The sequence below is a fragment of the Triticum aestivum genome, chromosome 3B (assembly GCF_018294505.1).
Source record: "Triticum aestivum cultivar Chinese Spring chromosome 3B, IWGSC CS RefSeq v2.1, whole genome shotgun sequence".
Classification (NCBI taxonomy): domain Eukaryota; kingdom Viridiplantae; phylum Streptophyta; class Magnoliopsida; order Poales; family Poaceae; genus Triticum; species Triticum aestivum.
Window position 1 is genome coordinate 837,035,794 of NC_057801.1, and position 23,629 is coordinate 837,059,422.

The 23,629-nt window shown below is 48.0% G+C and overlaps 2 protein-coding genes and 1 non-coding gene across 3 annotated transcripts; all 3 read right to left on the reverse strand.

Annotated features, from left to right (window-relative positions):
* Window positions 1–5,256: 5,256 nt before the first annotated feature.
* On the reverse strand, window positions 5,257–5,330 carry TRNAR-UCG (transfer RNA arginine (anticodon UCG)). The gene has a single exon. It is a non-coding gene; the product is annotated as a tRNA-Arg (tRNA).
* A 2,080-nt stretch (window positions 5,331–7,410) lies between these two features.
* LOC123072819 (protein SODIUM POTASSIUM ROOT DEFECTIVE 1) lies at window positions 7,411–8,658 on the reverse strand. The gene has a single exon (XM_044496485.1). The coding sequence runs from the start codon at window positions 8,572–8,574 to the stop codon at window positions 7,630–7,632; it is 945 nt and encodes a 314-aa protein (XP_044352420.1). The 5' UTR covers window positions 8,575–8,658; the 3' UTR covers window positions 7,411–7,629.
* Window positions 8,659–21,824: 13,166 nt separating this feature from the next.
* LOC123072820 (protein SODIUM POTASSIUM ROOT DEFECTIVE 3-like) lies at window positions 21,825–23,104 on the reverse strand. The gene has a single exon (XM_044496486.1). The coding sequence runs from the start codon at window positions 22,998–23,000 to the stop codon at window positions 22,077–22,079; it is 924 nt and encodes a 307-aa protein (XP_044352421.1). The 5' UTR covers window positions 23,001–23,104; the 3' UTR covers window positions 21,825–22,076.
* Window positions 23,105–23,629: the final 525 nt, after the last annotated feature.

Here is a 23,629-nt window from a genome sequence, read left to right on the forward strand (position 1 = left end):
TTTCCTTCAGTCCACAGAGGAGGAGGCCTTGCCGACCCATGGGCCTGAGACCGCAGAATGTGGAAGAGGAGCCGCTCTTGTTAGGGCTCTGGACATCCTTCCACGATCTGGGGCCACAGCGGGCACTGTTCCCATCGAGAAACCGAGGTGTTTGGATAGGATGTCGCGTTGGGCGCCAGCTGTGTCGGCCTCCTCGCCGCATCGGCACCCAATGACATCCCCCCCCCCCCCCCCCCCCCCCCCCCCTTGAAGAAAAGCAAGCTTCGTCCTCGCCACAACCATGCGCCCACCTTAAGTATTACCTCGTCAATGCCAGGTCTAGGTGCACGTCCTTCTTGTCCGGGAGCTCGAAACCCCTCACAAGTGCCGCTGACAAGGGTCCTCGCCGACCTGGAGCTCACAGCTTGGACCAGTCCAAGACCACCAAGGAGGTCGACGTCCGACACCGACGTCAGATCAGCTAGGACATCCTCTAGATCGGGATCTACTAGTCGAAGCGTAAGCTCCGCGTCAAGGAGGAGATGCGGTAGCGGCACAGCAAGCACGACACCAACACCAAGCCCAGGGACGAATGTCGTGTCCGTTGTTCGGCTTCGGTAACCACCGCGATGACAGAGACAGTGGTCCCATCAACCCCGAAGACCATTCCTACAAAGTCACCTAGACGAGTTCCACTTTATGCTGATCCTACGTCCCTCGGAGAACTTATATGCCTGCTTGAGTTTTCCAACGTAAAAACAAAGATTAGGTGATGATTAAGGAAAACTTGTATGTGTGTTCAAACAAGAGAGGAAAACATATTTTAGCTGGTAAGTCGGAGATTAGCCCCCTTGTGTGGCAAGAGGATCCTTCTAATTTTCTTGTGGCTGTGTTATCAAAGTGTTTTGCCAAAATAAAACCACCATGAAGGTTTTCCCTCAACAAAAAAAAAGAGAAAAACATGCACGTACGCACATTAGACTAGCAAAAGGGCCCGTGTGTTGCAATGAGAAAAAAACTCATAATCTCCAACGGCCATGACCACATTTTCTTGCATCACCGAGATACACTATCACTCTCAATTTGTGAAATCATGAATAATTTTTTAAATCATAAACATTTTTTTAAACTCGTTAACACTTTTCAAATTCGTGAACACTTTTACAATTTTTTGAATATTTTCAAAAATTTAGAAGAAAAAATGAATTCATGAATATTATATATTATTTTCAAATATTTTTTTAAAATCGTGAACATTGTTTTAAATAATATTCTTGAATCGGCAATTTCTAGAATTGATGAACCTATTTTTGGAAATTAGTGGAACAATTTTTGAAATTCACGAACATTTTATTTGATTTAACGAACATTTTTTGAAATGCATGATCATTTTTTGAATCAGCGAACACTTTATGAATAAATAAACTATTTTCGAAGACACAAACGGTTTTTGAAATTTTAGGATGTGTTTCCATTCCATGAACTTTTTTAAATGTGTGAAATTTTTTATCACTTATAGGTGGTACCGGTGGGTAATATTTGCAATTTTGGGTGCAATTTAGGTGATGTACCAACAGAAGCTATAACCCATTTATTATTAGATACAGACTAGTAAAAGGGCCCATGCATTACAATGGGAGAAAAATAATATCGTAATATCCAATGGCCATGACAGCATTTTGATGCATCACCGATAACACTTTGGCAAACATTTTGTTCAATTTCTTAATAACTTTAAATAAATGAACTTTTTGAAAAAATCATTGATTTGTTTTATTTCCCAAACATTTGTTTTCAAAATGGCAAATTTTTTTAATATGCGGATATTTTTAAAAAATTATGAACATTTTTTGAATCCACAACTATTTTATGATTTATAGAATGTTTTATTTAAAATTTCCAAGTTTTTAATTTTCAGATATTTTTTGAAGTACCAAATTATTTAAAGTAACAAAAACGGAAAATAAAAAAAGAATTTTAAAAAAGGGCCCCCGGGACATGGGCATTCCCAAACGGACGCGTTGTGTCTTCTCCCAGCACGCAGAGGGAAGTATAGGAGGCCCCTACTGCATGGACTGCCTAGGCAGAGGATTCCCCTATGTGAAACATTTTTTATACTTATAGATGGCATTAGTGGATAAAATTTTGCAACTTTGGGGGCAATGTTGGTGACATATCGTAAGAAGCAATAGCCCCTTTATTATTAGTTATATAGATTGGAGACCGGGTAGAGACAACCTCATAAAAACGAAAACATGTGTAAAAAAAGATTTAGTCTACATACCTAGGTCTCATAGCCTATTTAATCCAATCTTGAAAGTAGAGCCGGCGGCCATGGCGACCTTCTCCTAGAGATCCTCGGTCGCGTCAAGGATGTGGCTACTCTCTTCCGCTATGCCATTGTCGGTCCCTGCTTCCTCTGTCGCCACTGTCCAGAGGATGCGGGTGACTCATCGTCCTCCTACGTCAGCTTCTTCACCCAGGGAAATCGCCACGGGAAAGGGGACCCCGCGCCTTTTCCATGCCCGGAGCCATGGCCTTGTTGTTGTGTGCCTCCAAGTCGAAGCACACGGCACCCCCGGCTATCCGTACAAAACCATCTTTCAATTGGCATTATGCAACCTACTCGGCGGCACATGCGTCATGCTTCCTCCTCTAAAAGGGAGCCCAATCTTTTACGATCATGATTGTAATGGCTATGCCATTCTAACCAGCACGGGTTGTTGATCTAAAGATGATTGTCATCGTCAGTGCTACCGAGCAACTCATCTTTCTTCAAAGTGGTAATCATTAGCTATAACTGTGATGGCTCGAGGTATTGTCTCAATGACTGCTCGTCCAACAAAGAAAATTGGAGCATGGGTACCAATTGCTACAACAGTAATGCACAGTTGAACCACTGCGCATTGTTTAGCGATGCCATTGTGTGTTGTGGTGTGACACACTGGATATCTCATCATCATGGAGAATGGTGCCTTCATGTCATCAATCGAAATGCGCACACCGGCCAAGTCTCCTTGACGATGCGCCCTTTCAGGGTGAACTTCAACCCCACCAGTCATGCATTCCTTACTTCAGGCATCAACGGAATGCTATCAGTGCTCTGGATGCAAAAGGGAGGTCCCCAACTAGAGATGTGGGAACAATGGGAGCACCCCAAAAACATGAGCGGTACTTCAAAATGGTTATGTACCGGAAAGATCGAGCTAAGACGACCCGGTAAGGACAATGAAGGAAAAGAACTGTGTGTCTTGATAAATAAGTGTGGCACAATGCTCATCAGCGACAACTTGTCCCGTGTTTACACAGTCGACCTTGAAACCGAGGCGATGGAGGAGCTGGTGGATTCACCTCACACACACTCCATGTGCCATTGGTATTCCATTCCCTTGGACATTGATTGGCACACGTTCTTCATTTCTCGGCTTACGAGGTATAGCTAACCATTCTCATATATATACATTTTTTGGTCTATTTGGCAATTTATGTTGGGTAAATTACCGTGCCAGAGGGTTGATGAACCGCGTTGTTCCGGTTCAACTCGTTCTTACAACATTGAATGTTTGGGTGTTAATCATGTTTTTTTTGTATTTCTTAGAGTCCCCACGTGTCCCCTCTCATCTACTAGTGGTGAGACATGCATCTCCACTGAGGAAGAGGCGCAAGGGCACCGTAAAGGGTAGTTACACGGTGGCATATAGAAGTAGTGGACGACATGGTCTACGGAACTAAATTCACCAAATGAAACACGCAAAACTCAAGAGTATATTTCTTTTGTACGATTTGCTATGTTTAGACTTGCATTTCCGAAATCATCAACTTTAGCTAACTTTTAATCCGTAGTTTATATACGGTGTTACGTGAGTCATTGGATGTTGAACAATTGCTTAAAAAGGGGACCAACATAAAAGCATTCCTGCCAACCTATAAGCGGATATACTCCAAATATATCTTTTATGCTTTGAGTATTTCGCTGCCAGTATTTCCCTAGACCTCAACCACCAGAAGCAGTTGCAGATCATCGATGTAGATACTTAGGTACTCTATTGAAATCTAGGAAAAGTTTCAAATAAGTGAACATTTTTCTCAAAATCTATAATTTTTTTGCAAATCTGTGAACGCTTGGGCCGGCCCAATAGGCACCTGAATGGGCGATGCTGTCGCCTAGTTGGGCCAAGGCCTAAGCATTTTCTTTATTTTTTATGTTTTCTTCTATCTTTTGGTTAATTATCTTTTTTCTATTTTCAAATTTATTATTCATTTTTAAACCTGTTCAAAAAAATTTAAAAATTGTTTGGAATACCAGAAAATGTTTTATCTATGTTCTGCAATTTCGTAAAATGTTCTTGTTTTTCAAAAAAAAAAGTTATCAAATTTAAAAATGTTTGCATTTCGATTTTTTTTAAAAGAAGTAAGTTGTTTGCAATATTTGTTCAATAATGGTATGAATTGTTGGGGTTTATGAACAATTTTGGAAAAAGTGTTCAAGTTTGTAAGATTTTCATACATAATTTGAAATTCCAAAATTGTTGACAAATTTCAAGAAATGGTCGGGACATAAGAAAATGTTCATGTTGATTGTTAATGACGGAAACTGCAAATAACACAGGCATACAAATTAGGAAAAACTACATGCTCACGGATGCACCGGTCTGGCATAGTCTGGCACACTCCTCTCAACTGGTGTTTTTTGGACAATGGATAAATGGCCCCAACTTCATAATGACAGCCTGACATGGATATATGAGGCATCCATGCTAGGTTTGAACGATATGTGACACCATATGCAGGTTGTGACGTCCGACCATTAATCTGCCTTTATATACGGTGTTAGTTGAATCGTCGGATATGGATGAATGGCTTAAAAAAGGGACAAGCATAAAAGTATTCCTGCTAACCAATAAGCAGATATACTTGCAAAATTTCCCTTTTATGGTTTTACTATTTCGCTGCTAGGATTTCCCTGGACCTCGGCCACCATAAGCCGCTGCACATCATCGATGTAGAATTTTAGGTACCCTATTGAAATTGTACAGTTTCATGGGAGCAATTATTTTTACACCGGAGTTTGTAATACGGTGTGAGGTGGAGATGTGGATTCACTGAACGGTGGTGATCTGAGGGACACCCTTGAGACTGGAGGACTGGTCAGGAAGAAGTGTTCGCTGGGACGGCGCTCTGTTTGCCTATGATGTGAAGTTTCTGAATGTTCTACCTGAAGTTTCTGAATTTTCGGCCGGACATACTCTGAAGAAAAGTTTGTGATAGAAAAAAAAACGACCACAGTGGGAGTCGAACCCACGACCTTCTGATCCGAAGTCAGACGCGCTAATCCACTGCGCTATGCGGTCATAATTGTAAGCTGTACGTTCAAAGTCAATAAGTGCACAGAAATGTTTTTAGAAGTCTAATGGTTTTAGCGATCCCAAATGAGATATCTGAAACAAGAACGTACTGCTCCGGATCATAATCGTTCAAATACACATACACATGTCAAAGTGCAAATTCAGAATGCAAAAAGGGAACGAACAGTGCATTCTGAGGTCGATGCACAGCTTGCAAGAGGAAGAGTCCAAAGCATACATTTTGCTTGATATGCAGCACTCGTGGGCCAGGCTAACCCACCGGTTAGCTAACACAATTAACAAGCTTAGGCCGGCGGTTAGGTAGCAGTGTAATTTTTAGTGGTGTCTTTTGCTCTGTCAATTTTTATATATGTACCTCGAGCTGCTGATCGATCGATGGGTCCATGGATGGAGCTTTCCGAGTGATGGAGCTGTGTACGTGGTACCAGTGTAGTTTAGAGCAAACTAAAGTAGCCCGGTGTGCAAGTAGTAGTATATTTTTGGGCATGGACCTACTACCTGTATTGCCTTGATTTCCCTGATCCATCCATCTTATCGTATCAATTAATCATGACACCTCCACCCAAATCCACCAAAAATATCCTAGCTAGATAAATCCCTGTGAAAGGGAAACAAGTTTGTTTTTCTATATCACAGTAAGTTTTATAGATATTACGTTGACGTCGAATTGTTTTGAAGTTGTGGCCGTAAAATTCCATGGGATTCCGTATTAGCCTGATCGTATTTTGTTTATGTTAACACATGGAATTAGACTTTCTTCTTCTTGCTGCTCTTGAGGTACTGCATGGCTAGTGATGATTTAAATCATCTTTGAGGGTTTAGGTGTCTTGGCTTCTGCACCATGCAGCTGCTAGTGATCGATGGAGAGAATAATATATATACATATATATATCAAAAAATGTGATACATCTTATCTTTGCGGTTGATCAATCCATTCATCTAGAAAAATGTCCACAGGAGCAGAAATGCAGAATCAAAACATGAATGCACCACTCTCCAATAAATAAACAATGAAAAACATGCCAACACCAGGATAAGTTCGAAAACTCATGAAATTTGTTGGCAACTTGAATATGGCAAGTGGTTAGCAAATATACATTTGAACCGTAAGTTGTTAATCAATTGGTGTCTTTTGGCTTTTGCTATGTCTGTATTAGGTAGGAAACCGTGCGGAAGCTACTCATGGATGGAGCTTCCTGACCGACGAGTGTTGTTGTTTTCTGTACATTGGCAATCGCTTTGACAGCAAGGTAGTCATGTAGAGCCCCTCTCAGTGTGCATATACTACTACGTACAGTACTATCCAAAGGAGTAGTATATATATTTTGGTTTCGGACCTACTTTAGGCTTTGATTTTGCTGGTCGATGGATCGATCTTATCGTATCAATCATGACACCTCCACCCAACCCAACCAAAATCAATTAAGAAGCACGAATGAATTCCCTGCCGATCTCTCCGATAGGGAAATAAGTTGTTTTTCTCAATAATATATGCAAAGTTGACGTTGAATTAAGCTTGGTGGCCATGAAATTCTACGAATTCGTCATTTGTTTACTGGTACCTACCTTTGTCGTCAACTTGGAAGAAGAATTTCGTCCTTCACTGCCGCACGTCGATGTGCATGGCTAGCTAATGACGTGTCTTTGCTTTTTCGAGAAAGATGAGGTGTATGTGATAGTGGTGAGAAAGAACTCTGAGAAAGAGGATACTTATATAAGCATAATCCAAAACCAAAAATGTCATCTTAATCTGAGAAAGAGGATAGTTATCTTAATCTGTGGTCGATCGATCGGTCTCACTCCCAGCGGAACAGAATCAGAGCAGCTAGCACGGCTCTCCACTAAACAATTACAGTATAAGCAGGACGGCACCACCAGGATATGTTCGATTCTACACTTTCTTCCCCCACTCACCTTTAAGTTTCCCTTTTGTTTTCTCTCGATATTTTGGTTGCGTTCCTCCCTACGCGTGGCTGAATGCACCATCTAGCAGTAGTACTCGTATGCAGTATGTTTCGAAATTCAGACAAGAAAGCAGAGCAAGGTAAAAAATAAGTAGCAGTAGTAGTACTAGGAACTGTGGTACTCCAGTAATATATCTCAATTCAGAGTACAAGCATATGGGTGCACATGCATGCCAAGACAAGGAGCTTCAATGCCGTTTCTTTTCAAGGAAAAAAAAAGGAAGAAAATATGGAGCTATTGGCAGCCGTCCATCTCGCTCGTGGTTCTACTACGTACTTCGATCAAGTGATCCGCCATGGACGACCACTGGTTGGCGCGTTCAGAAGGAAGCTGAGGCCCGCGGGGGGCACGGCGTCGACGGCCAGAACTGGGCGGGCTTGACCTTGGAGACGCTGGTGAGCACCCCCAGCGGCGTCACGTCGCCGACCACCGTCACCTTCTTGCTCGGGATGTCGATGTCGAACGACGTCACGCCCTCCATCTTGGCGAGGTGCTTCTTCACCTTGCCCGCGCACCCCTTGCAGTGCAGCGACACCCGAAGCACAACCACCTGCGTCGTCCTCGCCGCCGCCGTCGTCGAGGACGACCGCGCCAGCGCCGCCGGCTTGTGCTGCTCCTCTTCTTGGACGGCCGTGATCTCCGACGACGACGAAGCAGAGGAGGACGTCCCCGACGACGAAGACTCTGCTTGGTGCCCAGTCGACGGCGGCGCCTCCTTGACAAAGGGAACCGGCAGGGAGCCGTCGACCGGGAACGCGTCGATGAAGGACGGCGGGTTCGGCTTCCCTTCGCCACCAGGGAACGCGTCGATGAAGGACGGCGGCGGAGGCGGCGGCAGCGCGAGGACGTCGAGGTCGTCGGACTGCAGGCGGGAGGAGTTGAGGAGGAACCTGGAGGAGGTGGCCGGGCTCACCAGCCTCTTCTCTGAAGATCTACTGCCACTGATACCGGCAGCAGCAGCGGTGGTGCTCTTCTTCTTCTTCTTGCTGCCGTGGCCGTGCTGCTGCTGCTGCTTGGGGTCGTCGGAGGACGCCGAGTCTTTGGTGGTGCTACTGGTGCTTGGCCTGGGCGGCTTGGAGGCGGAGGAGCGGTGCGGGTCGCGGAGGCGCGGCGAGTGGCGGTCGATGGCCCGGCCGCTGCTGCCGACGACGGCGCCGGTGCCAGTGGAGGCGATGATGTTGGTGGCGTCGGCGGAGGTGCAGGAGATGGAGATGGTGGGCAGGCCCAGCCGCTTGTGCACGCCCTTGAGAAGCAGAGACGCCATGGAACGAAGCAAGATGGCCGGTCTCTGGGTTGGGTTGGTGGTGCTGGTGCACAATGAGATGAAATGAATGATGATTCTCTTCTTCTCCGCGAGAAAGGAGCTTTTAAACTTGGGGCTTTGGAAGGAAGGAAGGAAGCGGCCAAAGCAAAAGCCAAAACCGCTGCCAACGAGTGTGCTCTGCTTCTTGGGTTGACGTGGGGCATGTACGTGGCGCAACTGCCGGTCCACGTGTGCGTGTAGCTCCAGCATATGCATGCATTTTTTTTAAAAAAAGGTTATCCCGACCTCTGGGATTCATGCATTTTTTTTTAAAAAAAAGGTTATCCCGGCCTCTGGGATTGATAATGCTCGCATAGAGCTAAAAACATAGAAACGGATAGCCACAACCGACAAAATAAAGATAAATAGGTGACGAAACACCTATCCTATTACACGACCGTCATACAAATCGGTTAAAGATAGTCCTAACGGATAGACCGAGTAGCCATATGCTCCCTAGCATTCATGTGAGTGAGTAGCACATATGGATAAATGCAGTGGAGCATATGCATGCATGCTACGATCCAGCTGGACAGTTTCGGACCGTAGTGAGTGAGTGAGTCAGTGAGTGTGCTACTGGCCACTAGCTTCACCTACCGAGTGTACCTACCAGCCGGACAAGACCAGCAGACAGAGCTGTGCATCTGCATGCATACTGCTCACTGACATCATCAGTCGGCAGATACATGTCCTTTCTGGAATCAGCCCGTTACTTGGCGTAATTACCTCGATCGATCGTGTAATCAGCAGCAGGAGGGTCTAATCTGTACTTGCCGTAAATTTTGTTGATTAACGCGAACAAGCTCTGAAGCTGTCTGCACTAGTTTAAAGGCGACGCAGCTGAGATGGCATACACAAAGAGAGATTCGCTAAATCAGCAGAGAGATGAATTGATGCCCAAAACTAGCCGCTGCGACGGATCCCCAAAACTACCTTCAGTGTCAATGTTGTGTACTGCACATGTTCGTCACTAACCTTCAGTGTCAATGTTATGTATGGCATCCGATGTTCATGTTCAGATACGGCTGTTTGTATCATTGTATGTACTCTCCCGTGTTAAAATAAGTGTCGTTAATTTAGTATAACTGTAAAGTTTAGTGTAGAATAATATCCGGGACTGCTTACCCTTCACTGTAAGCCTGAAAATTTAAGAAAATTGTGTGAATTGATTTCCTCAGGTTCGTACGTTCCTACTCCCTTCGTTTGGAATTACTTATCGTAGAAATGGATGTATCTAGATGTAGATACATCCATTTTCGAGACAAGTAATTCCGAACGGAGGGAGTACCAAGCAATTCAAACACAATTAGCACACTGCACACGCACACAAAGCCAAAGGAAGAGGCCCTGGAATAAAGACACACGTAGAGAGACCGAGAGCGAGACATCGATTTGTGCAGCTTCGTCGGGTTACTCCTCATCGCCATCCGTCCATCGATCAAAATCGTACAGAACAAGTCAGTCAGAAGAAGAATAGGAAGAAAGGGACCCGAATATATTCGACATTTGCTACAACAGCCGCCACTCCTTCTTCCTCCGTAGTCGGCCGGGAGAAGGAGAAAAGGACCTGAGAGGAGCACGATCAACTTTCCTCGTCGTCTGCTGTAAGAAACAACTACACATGTCATCATGTCACTGTCCGCCTTTTATTTTGTTGACATTTACACACGACCAGCGAGGAAGCAACGCAACGATCGATTTGGTGCAGATCACTCTTATATATTGACCGACTCACTGCTGTTGACTGGTTTGTCTAACGTTTTCGTTTTGTGAAATGCATGGATTGCATATTTGATTGTACCACTACAAATTGCGGCACTACTCATTAGTCGTCGTCGTAGTTGGTGTTCCGTTATTTTCATACTACTGAATAACTATTACAACTAATCATGACTTGTACCAAGCTCCATCGAACTTGCATTGCTTTTAACATTTCTTTTATTGAAAGGTGCCAAAAGGAAAGCTCGCATGAAACAAAGAAAAGTCGCACTAAACATGAACCACGTGTAATGCCGAGCTAGATGCATGCGTACCTGAAAATAGGCAGCGGCGGGAGACGGCTAGAAAGGAAGAATACACCAACAAATTCCAACGAAAGGTGAATTTATAGTGTTGCGATACATATATGTAGGTAGAACATGCTAAGCATAGTTGGCTGGCACAATGGTCTAATTGATACCTTAATTTGTGCGCCGCAACTAGCCGCTTCTTGTCCAATATGGAAGATAATAAGCCAATTACTGCATCAGTACCTAGGCCAATTTGGGCCACTTAATTAACTTTCTGGTGTAATCATGGCCGGCGGGCATGCATCCTCGTCCGGAGAAGCTGCACTGAAACAATGACACGCAGACGCAGGTGTACTGTCTCCTTAATTTCTGCATCTTTTGTGGACTAGTATAGCCTTTCCAGATGCAACTTTTTGAAAAGAAATTTTGATTAAGAGGGTGCTTGATACGTTTTAGTCCCGTGACTAAAAGCAGTGGGACTAAAACTTGCTAGCTAGCCTCATCCATGCTTGGATACAAATACTACTAAAGAGACTAAAATCAAGTTAATGAGCATTTATTATCCTTCAAACCCTCCAATCCAGAACTCATCTGTGTTAAAGAAGAGGAGTTAAATGAGGAGAGAGGGACTAATTCACATTTTAGTAGGGGTACCCCTGACTAAAAAATTTAGTCTCAAGACTAGTTTTAGCCCCTCTTTAGTTAGGGGTGCTTGGAACTTTAGTCTCTTAAAGAGACTATTTTTAGTCAGACTAAAATAAGTCCCTTGGATCCAAGCACCCTCTAACTTATATCTTCATGAGAAGCTGAAATTGGTTCAGAAGGTAAGTAAATTAAAGTGACTCATTATCATACGGAGAATGTTGAGAGAAGGGGTGGTGGTAAGAAAAGTGAAACATAAAACCTTACATTCTTTTTAGCTAGATATATAGATATAGATATAAAGAAGAGATTTTTTTTCCCTTGCATTTGTTGTGCTGCCAAAGTGTGCTTTCCTTACATTGTCAGATGGTGTTTATTCTTGACAATCTACTCACTACCAATTAGTACTGGCAGTATCGAATAATATTTTGGCTGCACTACGGAAACAACCATTAAAATCATTTACATCCAAAATGAAAACTGAAATATCTTCAGCACCATTTGGGTTATACATATTTTAAAATTCATCATCAAATAACCTTTGTAAACGGTACACCGAGATTAGAGTACATGTGTTATTCAGCGGACCCTTCCATTTTATAAGTATGTTAGGCACAATAAAAAGTTCTGCTATGGGAGTATCCTTGGTGCATGCAGTCCTAGTTCGATTAGTCAACTGAGAAACGGGCACGGGTATGCAAAGCATCCTGGAAAAACCCAGCGCGTTTCTAAAAAGCAAGCTATCACTCCTATCTCTTTTCGTGTGGTGATGAACCCTTCAGGAACATTTTTATGGAAGGAGCTTTTTCTCTCGCGTGTGTATGCATGTTTGTTTGGTCCACACACACACCACGCGGCATGTATACGTTTGGTAGAGGGAGCCACGACCACAATGGGCTCGAATAGAATCTGATGCTTCCTACCGGGGGCACTTTCTTTCATTATTGGTTTTGTCATACAATGTGCGCACTGCTTTTCCGTTTTCTTAAAGAAAACGTGCACATTGCTTTCTGAAATTATCTGGAGAGTTGGAGGGCACCTCATTGCTTTATTTTTATTTAATTTAACTCCTAATTAGTTTTTATTTTGCGGGGATCTCCTAGCTAGTTATGGATTGGTCGTCTTTTACAGGCATGTGGTTTCATTCATCCGATTTGAAAAACTGAAAACAACACGGGGAACAAAGAGCCCTTGTAAAACTAAGTGTTACTTCCATAGTTCCATTGATCCTCTCCGCCCTATTGATGGCGGAGAGGGCAGACGCCACGTCTCAATAGCACATCGTGGCAGTTAATGGCAATAGACCACGTGCCAACTTTCTGCTGCCATTAACGCAACGTTTTCCTGCCTCTCGCCACCTTTCTTGACACATTTCACCGGCCGGCGCCCGCGTCTATAAGAAGACCGTCGCCATGACCAAATTGCTCATCCTCTTTCCCTGCTCCATGCACTTCCATCGCAATTACCATGGCTGAATAGTTCACCTCCACTATGACTAAATAGCTCATCCTATTTACCCACAACCTCCACATCCCTTCCCATTGCCATTGCGTAATAGCTCACCGTGGCTATGCCTCTTTGCCTTCATAAGCGGCCATATTGGATGCCTATCTCGGAGGAGATTTCCACGAAGCAGGATCCCATCGACTTCTTGTGAGGTTATCCGTATCGGAATCCGAAAACTTGTGGCATCAGGTATGATTCTCATTGCGGCTTCAACCTGATCCTGCATCGCCAGTAGGGAGCTCACCCACATAGCTCTCTTGGGACACCACCTGCTCCCCTGCTGCATCGCGTAATGGAGCCTGTCAATGTTAAAACCGGCGGATCTCGGATAGGGGGTCTCGAACTGTGCGTCTAGGCGGATGGTAACAGGAGACAAGGGACACGATGTTTTACCCAGGTTTGGGCCCTCTTGATGAAGGTAAAACCCTACGTCCTGCTTGATTGATATTGATGATGTGGGTATTACAAGAGTAGATCTACCACGAGATCAAGAAGGCTAAACCCTAGAAGCTAGCCTATGGTATGATTGTTGTTATTGTCGTCGTCCTACGGACTAAAACCATCCGGTTTATATAGACACCGGAGAGGGCTAGGGTTACACAGAGTCGGTTACAATGGTAGGAGATCTACATATCTGCATCGCCAAGCTTGTCTTCCACGCCAAGGAAAGTCCCATCCGGACACAGGACGAAGTCTCCAATCTTGTATCTTCATAGTCTTGGAGTCCGGCCGATGATGATAGTTCGGCTATCCGGACACCCCCTAGTCCAGGACTCCCTCAGTAGCCCCTGAACCAGGCTTCAATGACGATGAGTCCGGCGCGTATATTGTCTTCGACATTGCAAGGCGGGTTCCTTCTCCGAATAATCTGTAGAAGATTGTGAACACCAGGATAGTGTCCGGCTCTGCAAAATAAATTCCACATTCCACCGTAGAGAGAATAATATTTACACAAATTCAATCTGCTGACTTATTTCGTGGCGCGATGTCACACCACAACCAAGCCTTTACTTGAATAGTTTTTATTATACCACCTTAGCGCGTTTAGCGAAGCGGTTTCCTTGGCACGTCTTGTCGAAGCAGAGATCGTGCTCCCCTTATTCCGGGATTCTCATCAATACGGACGTGGGTAACCCAACCGCGCCATTGATTGCGGCGCTTGGGAGAAAAACGAGTTTTACCAGGCCGGTGGGGACGCATAGTTTCGTCTGCCCATATATAAGGGGATAAGGATCCACCTTTTTACCTGCGCCTTCTTCCTCCTTTGCTTATCCATCTCCGCGCACTCGAGCTCCAGCGCCCAAGTCCGCACATCTCGCCTCGACCTTCTCCAGCCATGTCCGGAGCGGGAGGCAAGTGGATGGCCTCCTCCGTTACGGAGGGGCACATCGAGAGGCTGCGCGGCGCCGGATACCTGTCCAGCGACATCGCGCACCGGCTCCCCAACAAGGGGCAGCTCATCCCTAGCCCCAGGCCCCATGAGAGGGTGGTATTCCTTCCCCATTTCCTCCGCGGACTGGGCTTCCCACTTCACCCTTTGTCCGGGGGCTCATGTTATACTACGGCCTGGATTTCCATGATCTGGCCCCAAATTTCATCCTCAACATCTCGGTGTTTATCGTCGTGTGCGAGGCTTTCCTCTGCATCCAGCCCCACTTCGGCTTGTGGCTCAAGATCTTCAATGTCAAGCCGAAGGTCGTGAAGGGGAATCAAGCGGAATGCGGAGGCGCCATGGTGGGCAAGATACCCAACGTTACTTGGCTCGAGGGCGCCTTCGTGGAAACCATCAAGGGGTGGCAATCGGGGTGGTTCTACATCACCGAGCCGCATGACCCTAAATGGGTAGCGGCCCCCGAATTCAGATCTGGCATCCCCACATAGCTCACCTCTTGGAAGGAGAGTGGCCTGACTTGGGGCGATTCGGAGGAGCTGACCGGACTCCAAGACTGTATCCAGAAGCTGGTGGACAAGAAGCTCAAGCTTGTCAACGTCGTCCAGGTCATGCTCATCCGCCGGATCCTCCCGTGCCAACAACGGGCCTTTAAACTGTGGGAGTTCGATCCGGCTCAGCACCGAACCTTGAGCGGGCTCTTCGACACTAGGTACGAAGATGCCTGGAAGGTGCTTTTTAAGGGCGTTGAGGCCCCCGCATCCGCTACCGAAGATCGCGGATTCCGCTCGCAGCGTCAGGCTGACGAGGTAAATGATTTTACCCTTTACGGGATACTTGTTTTTCATAGTTTGACTCTATGCGGGATCTAAACTCCCTTTCCTTTGACAGGACTGGCTGAAGAAGGCCGAGCAGACTAACTGTCCGGCCCCCTTGCCAGAAGACCCAGTGGATGGCCACATGGCGGGGCTGTTGGTTCCGGCACCCCATGTGGTGCCGGAGAAGAAGGCCAAGAAGGTGTCCGATGACTCCGAGGCGGACTCCTCCCCCGAGGATGAGGAGAAGAAGAAAAGGGCCTCTCCCCCAGCGGGGGGAGGGAAGAAAAGGAGGACCTCCCCAACGAGGGAGGCCGAAGGGTCCAAGAAGGGAAGAACTCTTCCCCCGGACTGTTCTGCCAACACCGGTGACGACGACGAGGATTGGCCTCCGAGGGCCAAGCCCCTGGCGAGATCGTAAGTATCCGGACTCCCGAATGACTTCATAATTTTTCTTTTTGCCACTTGGTGTCTTTCTAACGCCGCATACAACCCTGCAGTCGGCCCAAGGACGATCTTCCCGCTTCGTCGAGCGGGTCCTTGGGTTCGTCGGATGTGAACAGCACTTCACTTCCAACCGCCTATTCTCCCCGCGACGCTGACAACGTCGAGGTGGGATCCCAGAGAGGGACCCATCCGGAGGAGGAGGACCCGGAGGTAGCACAGGGCGACCTCCCGGACTTCGTGCCGGACTCCGCACCGGAACCTGCAGTGGTTCTGGAGTCCGGCAGGCGGCCCCTTCGCAAGAAGGGCAAGACCGTGGCGCCGGCGGCCTCCGTCCAACTGGAGGCGCCGGATAACTTGCTGGAGGCGCTCAACGGCGCTTCCATCGAGGAGGAACACCGCACTGTCATGAGTGCGGTGATTCAGAAGGTCCAGCTCACCAAAAGCGGGCTGACCGAAGCCTGCAGCAGCCTTCTATCAGGCTTTGAGGTAAGAATGTTAATATATGTAAAATAGTACCGCATAGACAGTAGCCCCTGATGCTCGGTTCGGTGTTCGGAAAGAAAAGCCGGACTGAGGATCTAAAAAGATGTACGCAGGAGTCATAAAAAATATGTCGATATGGGATTGCAAGCTACCCTGCTGATCTCTGCCGCCGCAAGTGCGGAGGTCAATGCTTTGAAGCAAAACCTCGAGCGGTCCGAGAACGAGCTTGGCCGTGCCAAGAAGCAACTCGAGGACAAAGAAGGTGAGTAGAACCTTATTAAAGTTGTACCTTACAGAAAAGGATTTGGTTGCAAAAAGAATGACAAGGATAATGTGGGTATTGCAGGGGCCACAAACGAGGTGGCGACCCTGAAGGAGGCAGTGTCCGTGGCCGAACGTAATGCGGCCGCGGAGCGCGCCGAGCGAGAGAAGCAGGAGGCGCGGGTGGCGGAGGTACGGCAAGAGCTCGAGGCTCTCGTGGAAAAACATGAGAGTTTGGAGCGTGACTCGAAGACTCGAGAGTCCGAGCTTGCATCGGCTCTTGAGAGTGCCAAGCCGCTAAGGCCGAAGCCTACAAGGCCCTCCAGGAAATCGAGGCGTTGAAGAAAATAGCGTCGGGTAAAGCATTTTTCATGCAAAGCAAGCATGTGGATGTGTATTACGTGTTACTTACCCGAATTCGGAGCTCTCCAGGAGCGTTCGCAGATCTGCCCCGCAGCGTGTCCGATGTTGCCGCTTTCTACAAGGCCGAGGGAGGGAGCTCGACAGAGAAGGTCTTCTGGTCTCAGTATGCTGAGGCCGGACATCAGATTCCCCTTAGCGACCAGCTGAAGCAGCTGGTCGAGCTCCACAAGGTGGCCGAACAGGCCATGAAGGGCCTCATAGTTCGGCTGTGGCCCAATGAGGCCATGCCTGGGAGCTACTTCGGCCCGGTGCGGCAGCTGGTGGATGCGTGTCCATGGGTTGAGGTCATCAAGCGATCCGCCTGTATTGAAGGTGCCCGTTGGACCCTTGCCCGTGCTAAGGTGCACTGGGGCAAGATGGATGCTGAGAAGCTTGTGACGGACGCGCCACCGCCGGGCAAGGAGTATCGCACGCCCGAGATGTATTATAAGAGTGTCCTGAAGGGTGCCCGCACTATTGCGGGTGAGTGCTCCAATAATGTAATATTTGAGTAAACTCGCATTTTGTTATCCTGTGTGCAGAAAACTTTGTTCATATGCGCTAAGCAACGCTTGTTGATTTAAAATATTACCTTCTGTGCGGCTGTTTATCAAATCTGAGAGATGGCAAGTCGTCGGCTTCGGGCCCCATGCCACGAGTGCTGGGGTGTTCGGTATAAATTTGAGCACTCTTGTTCCCATATTTGGGTCCATCTAGGGAGGCGCTCAACACGACGGACTAGGCAACCAGACTTATAATGCTTGAACACTCTCACTTAGCCATAGAATTCTATAATTTTAAATTTCGGCGAAGCCCCTAGTGTTCGGAAGGACGAATTCGGGGCACTATCCACGCCTGGGCCGGACAGAGCCGGTTCCTCGCTCTAAGCGGCATAAGTCTTTAGGGACTCGAAAAAACCTCTCGAACAGCGACCGACTCTCGCCTCATCATGACGGTCAGTTTTAGCTTTCTCCACTGAGGCGTTAACCCAGCTCAACTGGGGCGCAATCGTAGTGGTTCTCCCAGTGCTACCTTAGCCGATACAACGGAACGTAAGGTACCAAAACATGGGAGCCGGGCAAACCCAACTATTGACCCAAGACATGATTCGAAGCTGATGCATATAATGCTATAAGTTCAGAGTGCCGCACTTGTGAAAGTGTTCGGACTTACCACACCATGATGTGGGGAACATAAGCCCCTGGTGTTTTTAGCCGTACCAAAGTGTACGGATGCAACATGTCGTAAATGAACATATGTATAAGAAAGAAATGCAATTATAAGCAAAAAGGTGCTGCATTATTTTATTCAAGAAGTACTGCTATGAATGCAGAATGATACAAATAGTGCGATAAGCAAGGGACGGGACTGTTAAACATGTCCCCCTCCAGGGGTAGGCTGCGGAGTGGTGTATAAAGCAGATTAAATTCTTGTAAGGGAGACCACCTGGATATTCGTCACAGCCTTTCTCCTTCCCTGGTTGTTGCATCGTGAGTTCGGCCGGTCTACTGCCGGACAGGGCCTCTGGTAAACGTAGTCCTGTGGGTAAGGAAAAAAAGAAAAAAAGAAATGACACACTTAGGAGCCCCTGATGTGGTTGAGCCGCATTCTGGGCCTGTCGTGGTCGTGCCCCTTCTCCTATGCCCATGGTATCTCCAGAGCGTAATGATGTACGCGAAGGACCAGTCTTGCAATCTTGCGAGGGCTGGGGTTTGGGTCGCATTGCTACGCGTGCTCGGAACGCGCCAGGTGGTCTTGTTGTAGGTTACTGCGGGCGCGTTTGACTGTGTCCGGTCGCTTAACGGCCGGACTCGAGAATTGCCTTAAGAGGCTACATTGTACTTCTGCTGCGAGAGCCGCTGTATGTTCCTCCGTTCGGAGGGAGCGCTCGGTGTTTCCGTTGACCGTGATGACTCCTCGAGGGCCTGCCATCTTGAGCTTGAGGTATGCGTAGTGCGGCTCTGCGTTGAACTTTGCAAACGCGGTCCGTCCGAGCAGAGCATGATAGCCGCTGCGGAACGGAATTATGTCGAAGATTAATTCCTCGCTTCGGAAGTTATCCGGGGATCCGAAGACCACTTCCAGTGTGACTGAGCCCGTACAATTGGCCTCTACACTTGGTATGACACCTTTGAAGGTCGTCTTTGTGGGTTTAATCCTTGAGGGGTCTATGCCCATCTTGCGCACTGTGTCCTGATAAAGCAGGTTCGTGCTGCTGCCGCCGCCCATCAGGACTCTGGTGAGGTGAAATCCATCGACGATTGGGTCTAAAACCAATGCGGCGAATCCTCAGTGGCGGATGCTGGTGGGGTGGTCCCTTCGATCAAAAGTGATCGAGCAGGAGGACCATGGGTTGAACTTCGGGGCGACTGGCTCCATCGCGTATACGTCCCTGAGTGCACGCTTCCGCTCCCTCTTGGGTATGTGGGTTGCGTATATCATATTCACCGTCCACACTTATGGGGGGAAACCCTTCTGTCCTCTGTTGTTCGGCGGTCGGGTCTCTTCTTCGTCATCGCTATGCAGCCCCTTGTCATTGTTTTCGGCGATTAGCTTGCCTGCCTGCTTGAATACCCAACAGTTCCTGTTGGTGTGGTTGGCTGGCTTTTCGGGGGTGTCGTGTATCTGGCACGAGCGATCGAGTATTCGGTCCAAATTGGACGGACCCGTAGTAGTTCTTTTGAATGGCTTCTTCCGCTAACCGGGTTTCGAGCCTCTGAATCCGGCGTTGACTGTCGTATCCTCATTATTGTCGCCGTTAATGCGGCGTTTATTCTTGTTGCGACGTGACCTGCCATTGCGATCCTTGGTATCCGGACTGCCGAAATTTTTGCTGAGGTTGTTGCTGCGAGCTAGGCAGCTGTCCTCTCCCGCACAAAAGCGGGTCATGAGTGATGTGAGGGCTGCCATGGATTTCGGCTTTTCCTGTCCCAGGTGCCGGGCAAGCCACTCGTCGCGGATGTTATGTTTGAAGGCTGCGAGGGCCTCCGCATCCGGACAGTCGATGATTTGATTTTTCTTAGTTAAGAACCGTGTCCAGAATTGTCTGACTGATTCGTCTGGCTGCTGAATTATGTGGCTTAGGTCGTCAGCGTCTGGTGGTCGCACATACGTGCCATGGAAGTTATCAAGGAATGCGGCTTCCAGGTCCTCCCAACATCCAATTGATTCTGCTGGCAAGCTGTTAAGCCAATGCCGAGCTGGTCCTTTAAGCTTGAGTGGGAGGCATTTGATGGCGTGAAGATCGTCACCGCGGGCCATGTGGATATGAAGGAGATAGTCTTTGATCCAAACCGCGGGGTCTGTTGTGCCGTCATAGGATTCGATATTCATGGGTTTAAACCCTTCGGAGATTTGATGATCCATAACTTCGTCTGTGAAGCATAGTGGGTGTGCGGCGCCTCTGTATTGGGCTATATCGCGACGAAGCTCCAACGAGCTTTGTCTATTGTGTTCGGCCCGGCCGGACTTACTGTGTCCGGCGCGACGGTTGTCGTCACGTATCATGGGGCGCCCAGGCGATCCGTAGATCGACCTTGATTGTCTTGCCTTATCCTCCAATATATCTCGCAAGTCCGGAGCATTCCCCTATGGCCTTGTGCTGCTCGAGCGGTGCCGGGGTACGGTTATAGTGAAGGGCCTAGAGGCCTCTCTGTCGCGGCCACGAGGTGGCCGGTCAGCCGTATTGTGCTCTGGTGATGCAGGTTTATATGCCTCCTCCTCTAATCAGGGGAGCAACTTGCGTTTGGGGTAGCTTTTGGAGGGGCGTTCGAGCTCATGCTCTTCGGCCGCCAGGACTTCTGTCCATCTGTCGGCTAGCAGATCCTGATCAGCTCTAAGCTGTTGCTGCTTTTTCTTGAGGCTGTTTGCCGTGGCCATAAGCCTGCTGTCTGTGTCAAAACCGGCGGATCTCGGATAGGGGTCCCGAACTGTGCGTTTAGGCGGATGGTAATAGGAGACAAGGGACACGATGTTTTACCCAGGTTCGGGCCCTCTTGATGGAGGTAAAACCCTACGTCCTGCTTGATTAATATTGATGATGTGTGTTACAAGAGGGGATCTACCACGAGATCAAGGAGGCTAAACCCTAGAAACTAGCCTATGGTATGATTGTTGTTCGTCCTATGGACTAAAGTCATCCGGTTTATATAGACACCGGAGAGGGCTAGGGTTACACAAAGTCGGTTACAATGGTAGGAGATCTACATATCCGTATCGCCAAGTTTGCCTTCCACGCCAAGGAAAGTCCCATCCGAACACGGGACGAAGTCTTCAATCTTATATTTTTATAGTCTTGGAGTCCGGCCGATGATGATAGTTCGGCTATCCGGACACCCCCTAGTCCAGGACTCCCTCACTAGGTCTGTATGTGATTATAGATACGAAAAAACATTACAACATACGACTACTAATTGTGCAGCACTCTTTGGAGTAGCTAACTAAATAGGAAACATGCTAGCTATCTAGGCCGGCGGTTAGTGTTGTTTTTTGTTATGTTTGTAGCGAAGTAGGAAACCGTGCGGAAGCTGCCGATGGATTGATGGATGGATGTATTGTTGTTGTTTTCTCTTTGGAGTACTATCTTATGAGTCGCTTTGACAGCAAGGTACTCCGTAGTTTAGAGCAGAGGAGCTTTTCGCGCGTGCATATACAACTATGCAAAGAAGGATTGCATATATATTTTTCGGGTTCTGAGTTTTTGACCTATCTTATCTGGGCTTGATTTTCCTGGTCGATGGACTCATCTTATATCATATCAGTCATGACCCCTCCACCCAAACCAACCAAAATCTGTTAACAAGAATGAACTCCCTATCGATCTCTGTGACAGGGAAACAAGTTGATTTCTTTAGCTGATGAGAGTAATATATGAAGAATGTTGACGTCCAAGCTTCCAATTGCTCTTTCACTGCTGCTGATGTACTACTACACGGCGGCTAATGATGGATATCAATCAACTTAAGAGGGATGAATATCTTGGCTTTTGCACTTGTGCTGCTGCTAGTGGTCGATGGAGAATAATAAGATATGTATAATCCAAAGAAAAATGTGATACTCGTAGTCATCTTTGTGAGACCCATCCATGTCGTCCACCGGAGTAGAATCAAAATGTTAGTACTAAACAATGACAAAATAAGTTCGATTCTACACTTTCTTCTCCACTCAACTTTAATTTCCCCCTTTGTTTTCTCTCGAATCTCCATTTTTTTTTTTTGCGAGTATTTATGAATCTCGATGTTTTGGGTGCACGATCGATTACACAAGTTATATGCTTTGTATCGAAATTCAGACGAGAAAGCAGGCAAAGGTAAACAAAATATCAGTACAGTAACTGTAGCATATCACTACAGTAAATGTAGAAAATTCAGTGCCGTTTCTTTTCTTTCAATGAAAAAGAAAGGATGAAAGATAGAGCTGCAGCTAGCCTGACGTACGTACGTTGATGTCTAGCTATGCTCTGCTAATCATCATGCTGTGATTCAGAGAGAGCGGAGATCGCCGGCGCGTTCAGAAGGACGCGGAGGCGCGGGGCGGTTGCGGCGGCGACGGCCAGAACTGCGCGGGTTTGACCTTGGAGACGCTGGTGAGCACGCCCAGCGGCGTCACGTCGCCGACCACCGTCACCTTCTTGCTCGGGATGTCGATGTCGAACGACGTCACGCCCTCCATCTTGGCGAGGTGCTTCTTCACCTTGCCCGCGCACCCCTTGCAGTGCAGCGACACCCTCAAAACCACCACCTGCGTCGTTCTTCTCTCCGTGGTCGTGGACGACCGCGCCAGCACCGCCGCCTTCTGCTGCTCCTCTTCTTCTTGGAGGGCTGTGATCTCCGACGACGACGAAGCAGAGGAGGAGGACGAGGAGGTCTCTGCTTGCTGTACCGGCGACGGTGCCTCCTTCGCGAAGGAAAGAGGGAGCGAGGCGTTGCCGGGGGGGAACGCGTCGATGAAGGACGGCGGCTTCCCTTCGCCGCCGGGGAACACGTCGATGAACGACGGCGGCGGCGGCGGGGCAAGTGCGAGGACGTCGAGGTCGTCGGACTGCAGCCGGGAGGAGTTGAGGAGGAACCTGGACGACGTCGCCGGGCTTACCAGCCTCTTCTCTGAAGATTTAGTCCCAGCAGGAGCGGTGGTGCTCTTGTTCTTCTTCTTCTTGTTGTTGCCGTGGCCGCGCTGCTGCTTGGAGTCGCCGGAGGACGCCGAGTCTTTGGCGCTGGCGCTGGTGCTTGGCCTTGGCGGCTTGGAGGTGGAGGAGCGGTGTGGGTCGCGGAGGCGGGGCGAGTGGCGGTCGAGGGCCCGGCCGCTGCTGCTGCCGACGCCGTTGGTGGTGGTGGTTGAGGCGATGATGTTGGTGGCCTCGGCGGAGGAGCAGGAGATGGAGATGGACGGCAGGCCCAGGCGCTTGTGCACGCCTTTGAGAAGCAGAGACGCCATGGACTGTAATGGAGCAAGATGGCCGGCCGGATTACTCTGCGTCTCTGGGTTGGGTTGGGGTTGGGTTGGGTTGGTGGTGCACAATGAAATGAAATGAACGACGATTCTCTTCTTCTTCGGCTTGTATTGTATTTGTATGTGCCCACTGCCGCTCGCGTGCTTCAACTTTGGAAGGAAGGGAGGGGCCAAAGCCAAATCCAAAACTGCCACGGAGTACTCTGCTTGTGTTGACGTGGGCCACTAGACACGTGGCACAACTTCTTGACCACGTGTGCACACCATGTCAGAGTAAAGCTAGAAGTCACTCAGGTTTGTGAGTGAGTCGGTCATTGAGCTACTGGCTACGGTCATTGAGCTACTGGCTTTTACTACTTCACCTACCTACCCACCAAATAACTGGACAAGATCAGCAAGGACTGCATGCATGTTGCACACTGACTGACTGCAGATGCATGTCGTGGAATCAGCCCGTTAGTAACTCGAGTCCGTGCACGACCAGCATCGATCGATCGATCACACGAGCGACTACGGAGTGTAATCGACAATGTCAGTAACCACAGGCACCATTTTGTCGTGTAACATGGCCGGACAAGTACTTCAGATTGGTTTGTCTGTTTTATATACTGATG

Bases quoted from the DNA above. Each gene is read 5' to 3' on its own strand.
- LOC123072819 (XM_044496485.1), bottom strand. From the start codon at position 8,574: ATGGCGTCTCTGCTTCTCAAGGGCGTGCACAAGCGGCTGGGCCTGCCC.
- LOC123072820 (XM_044496486.1), bottom strand. From the start codon at position 23,000: ATGGCGTCTCTGCTTCTCAAAGGCGTGCACAAGCGCCTGGGCCTGCCG.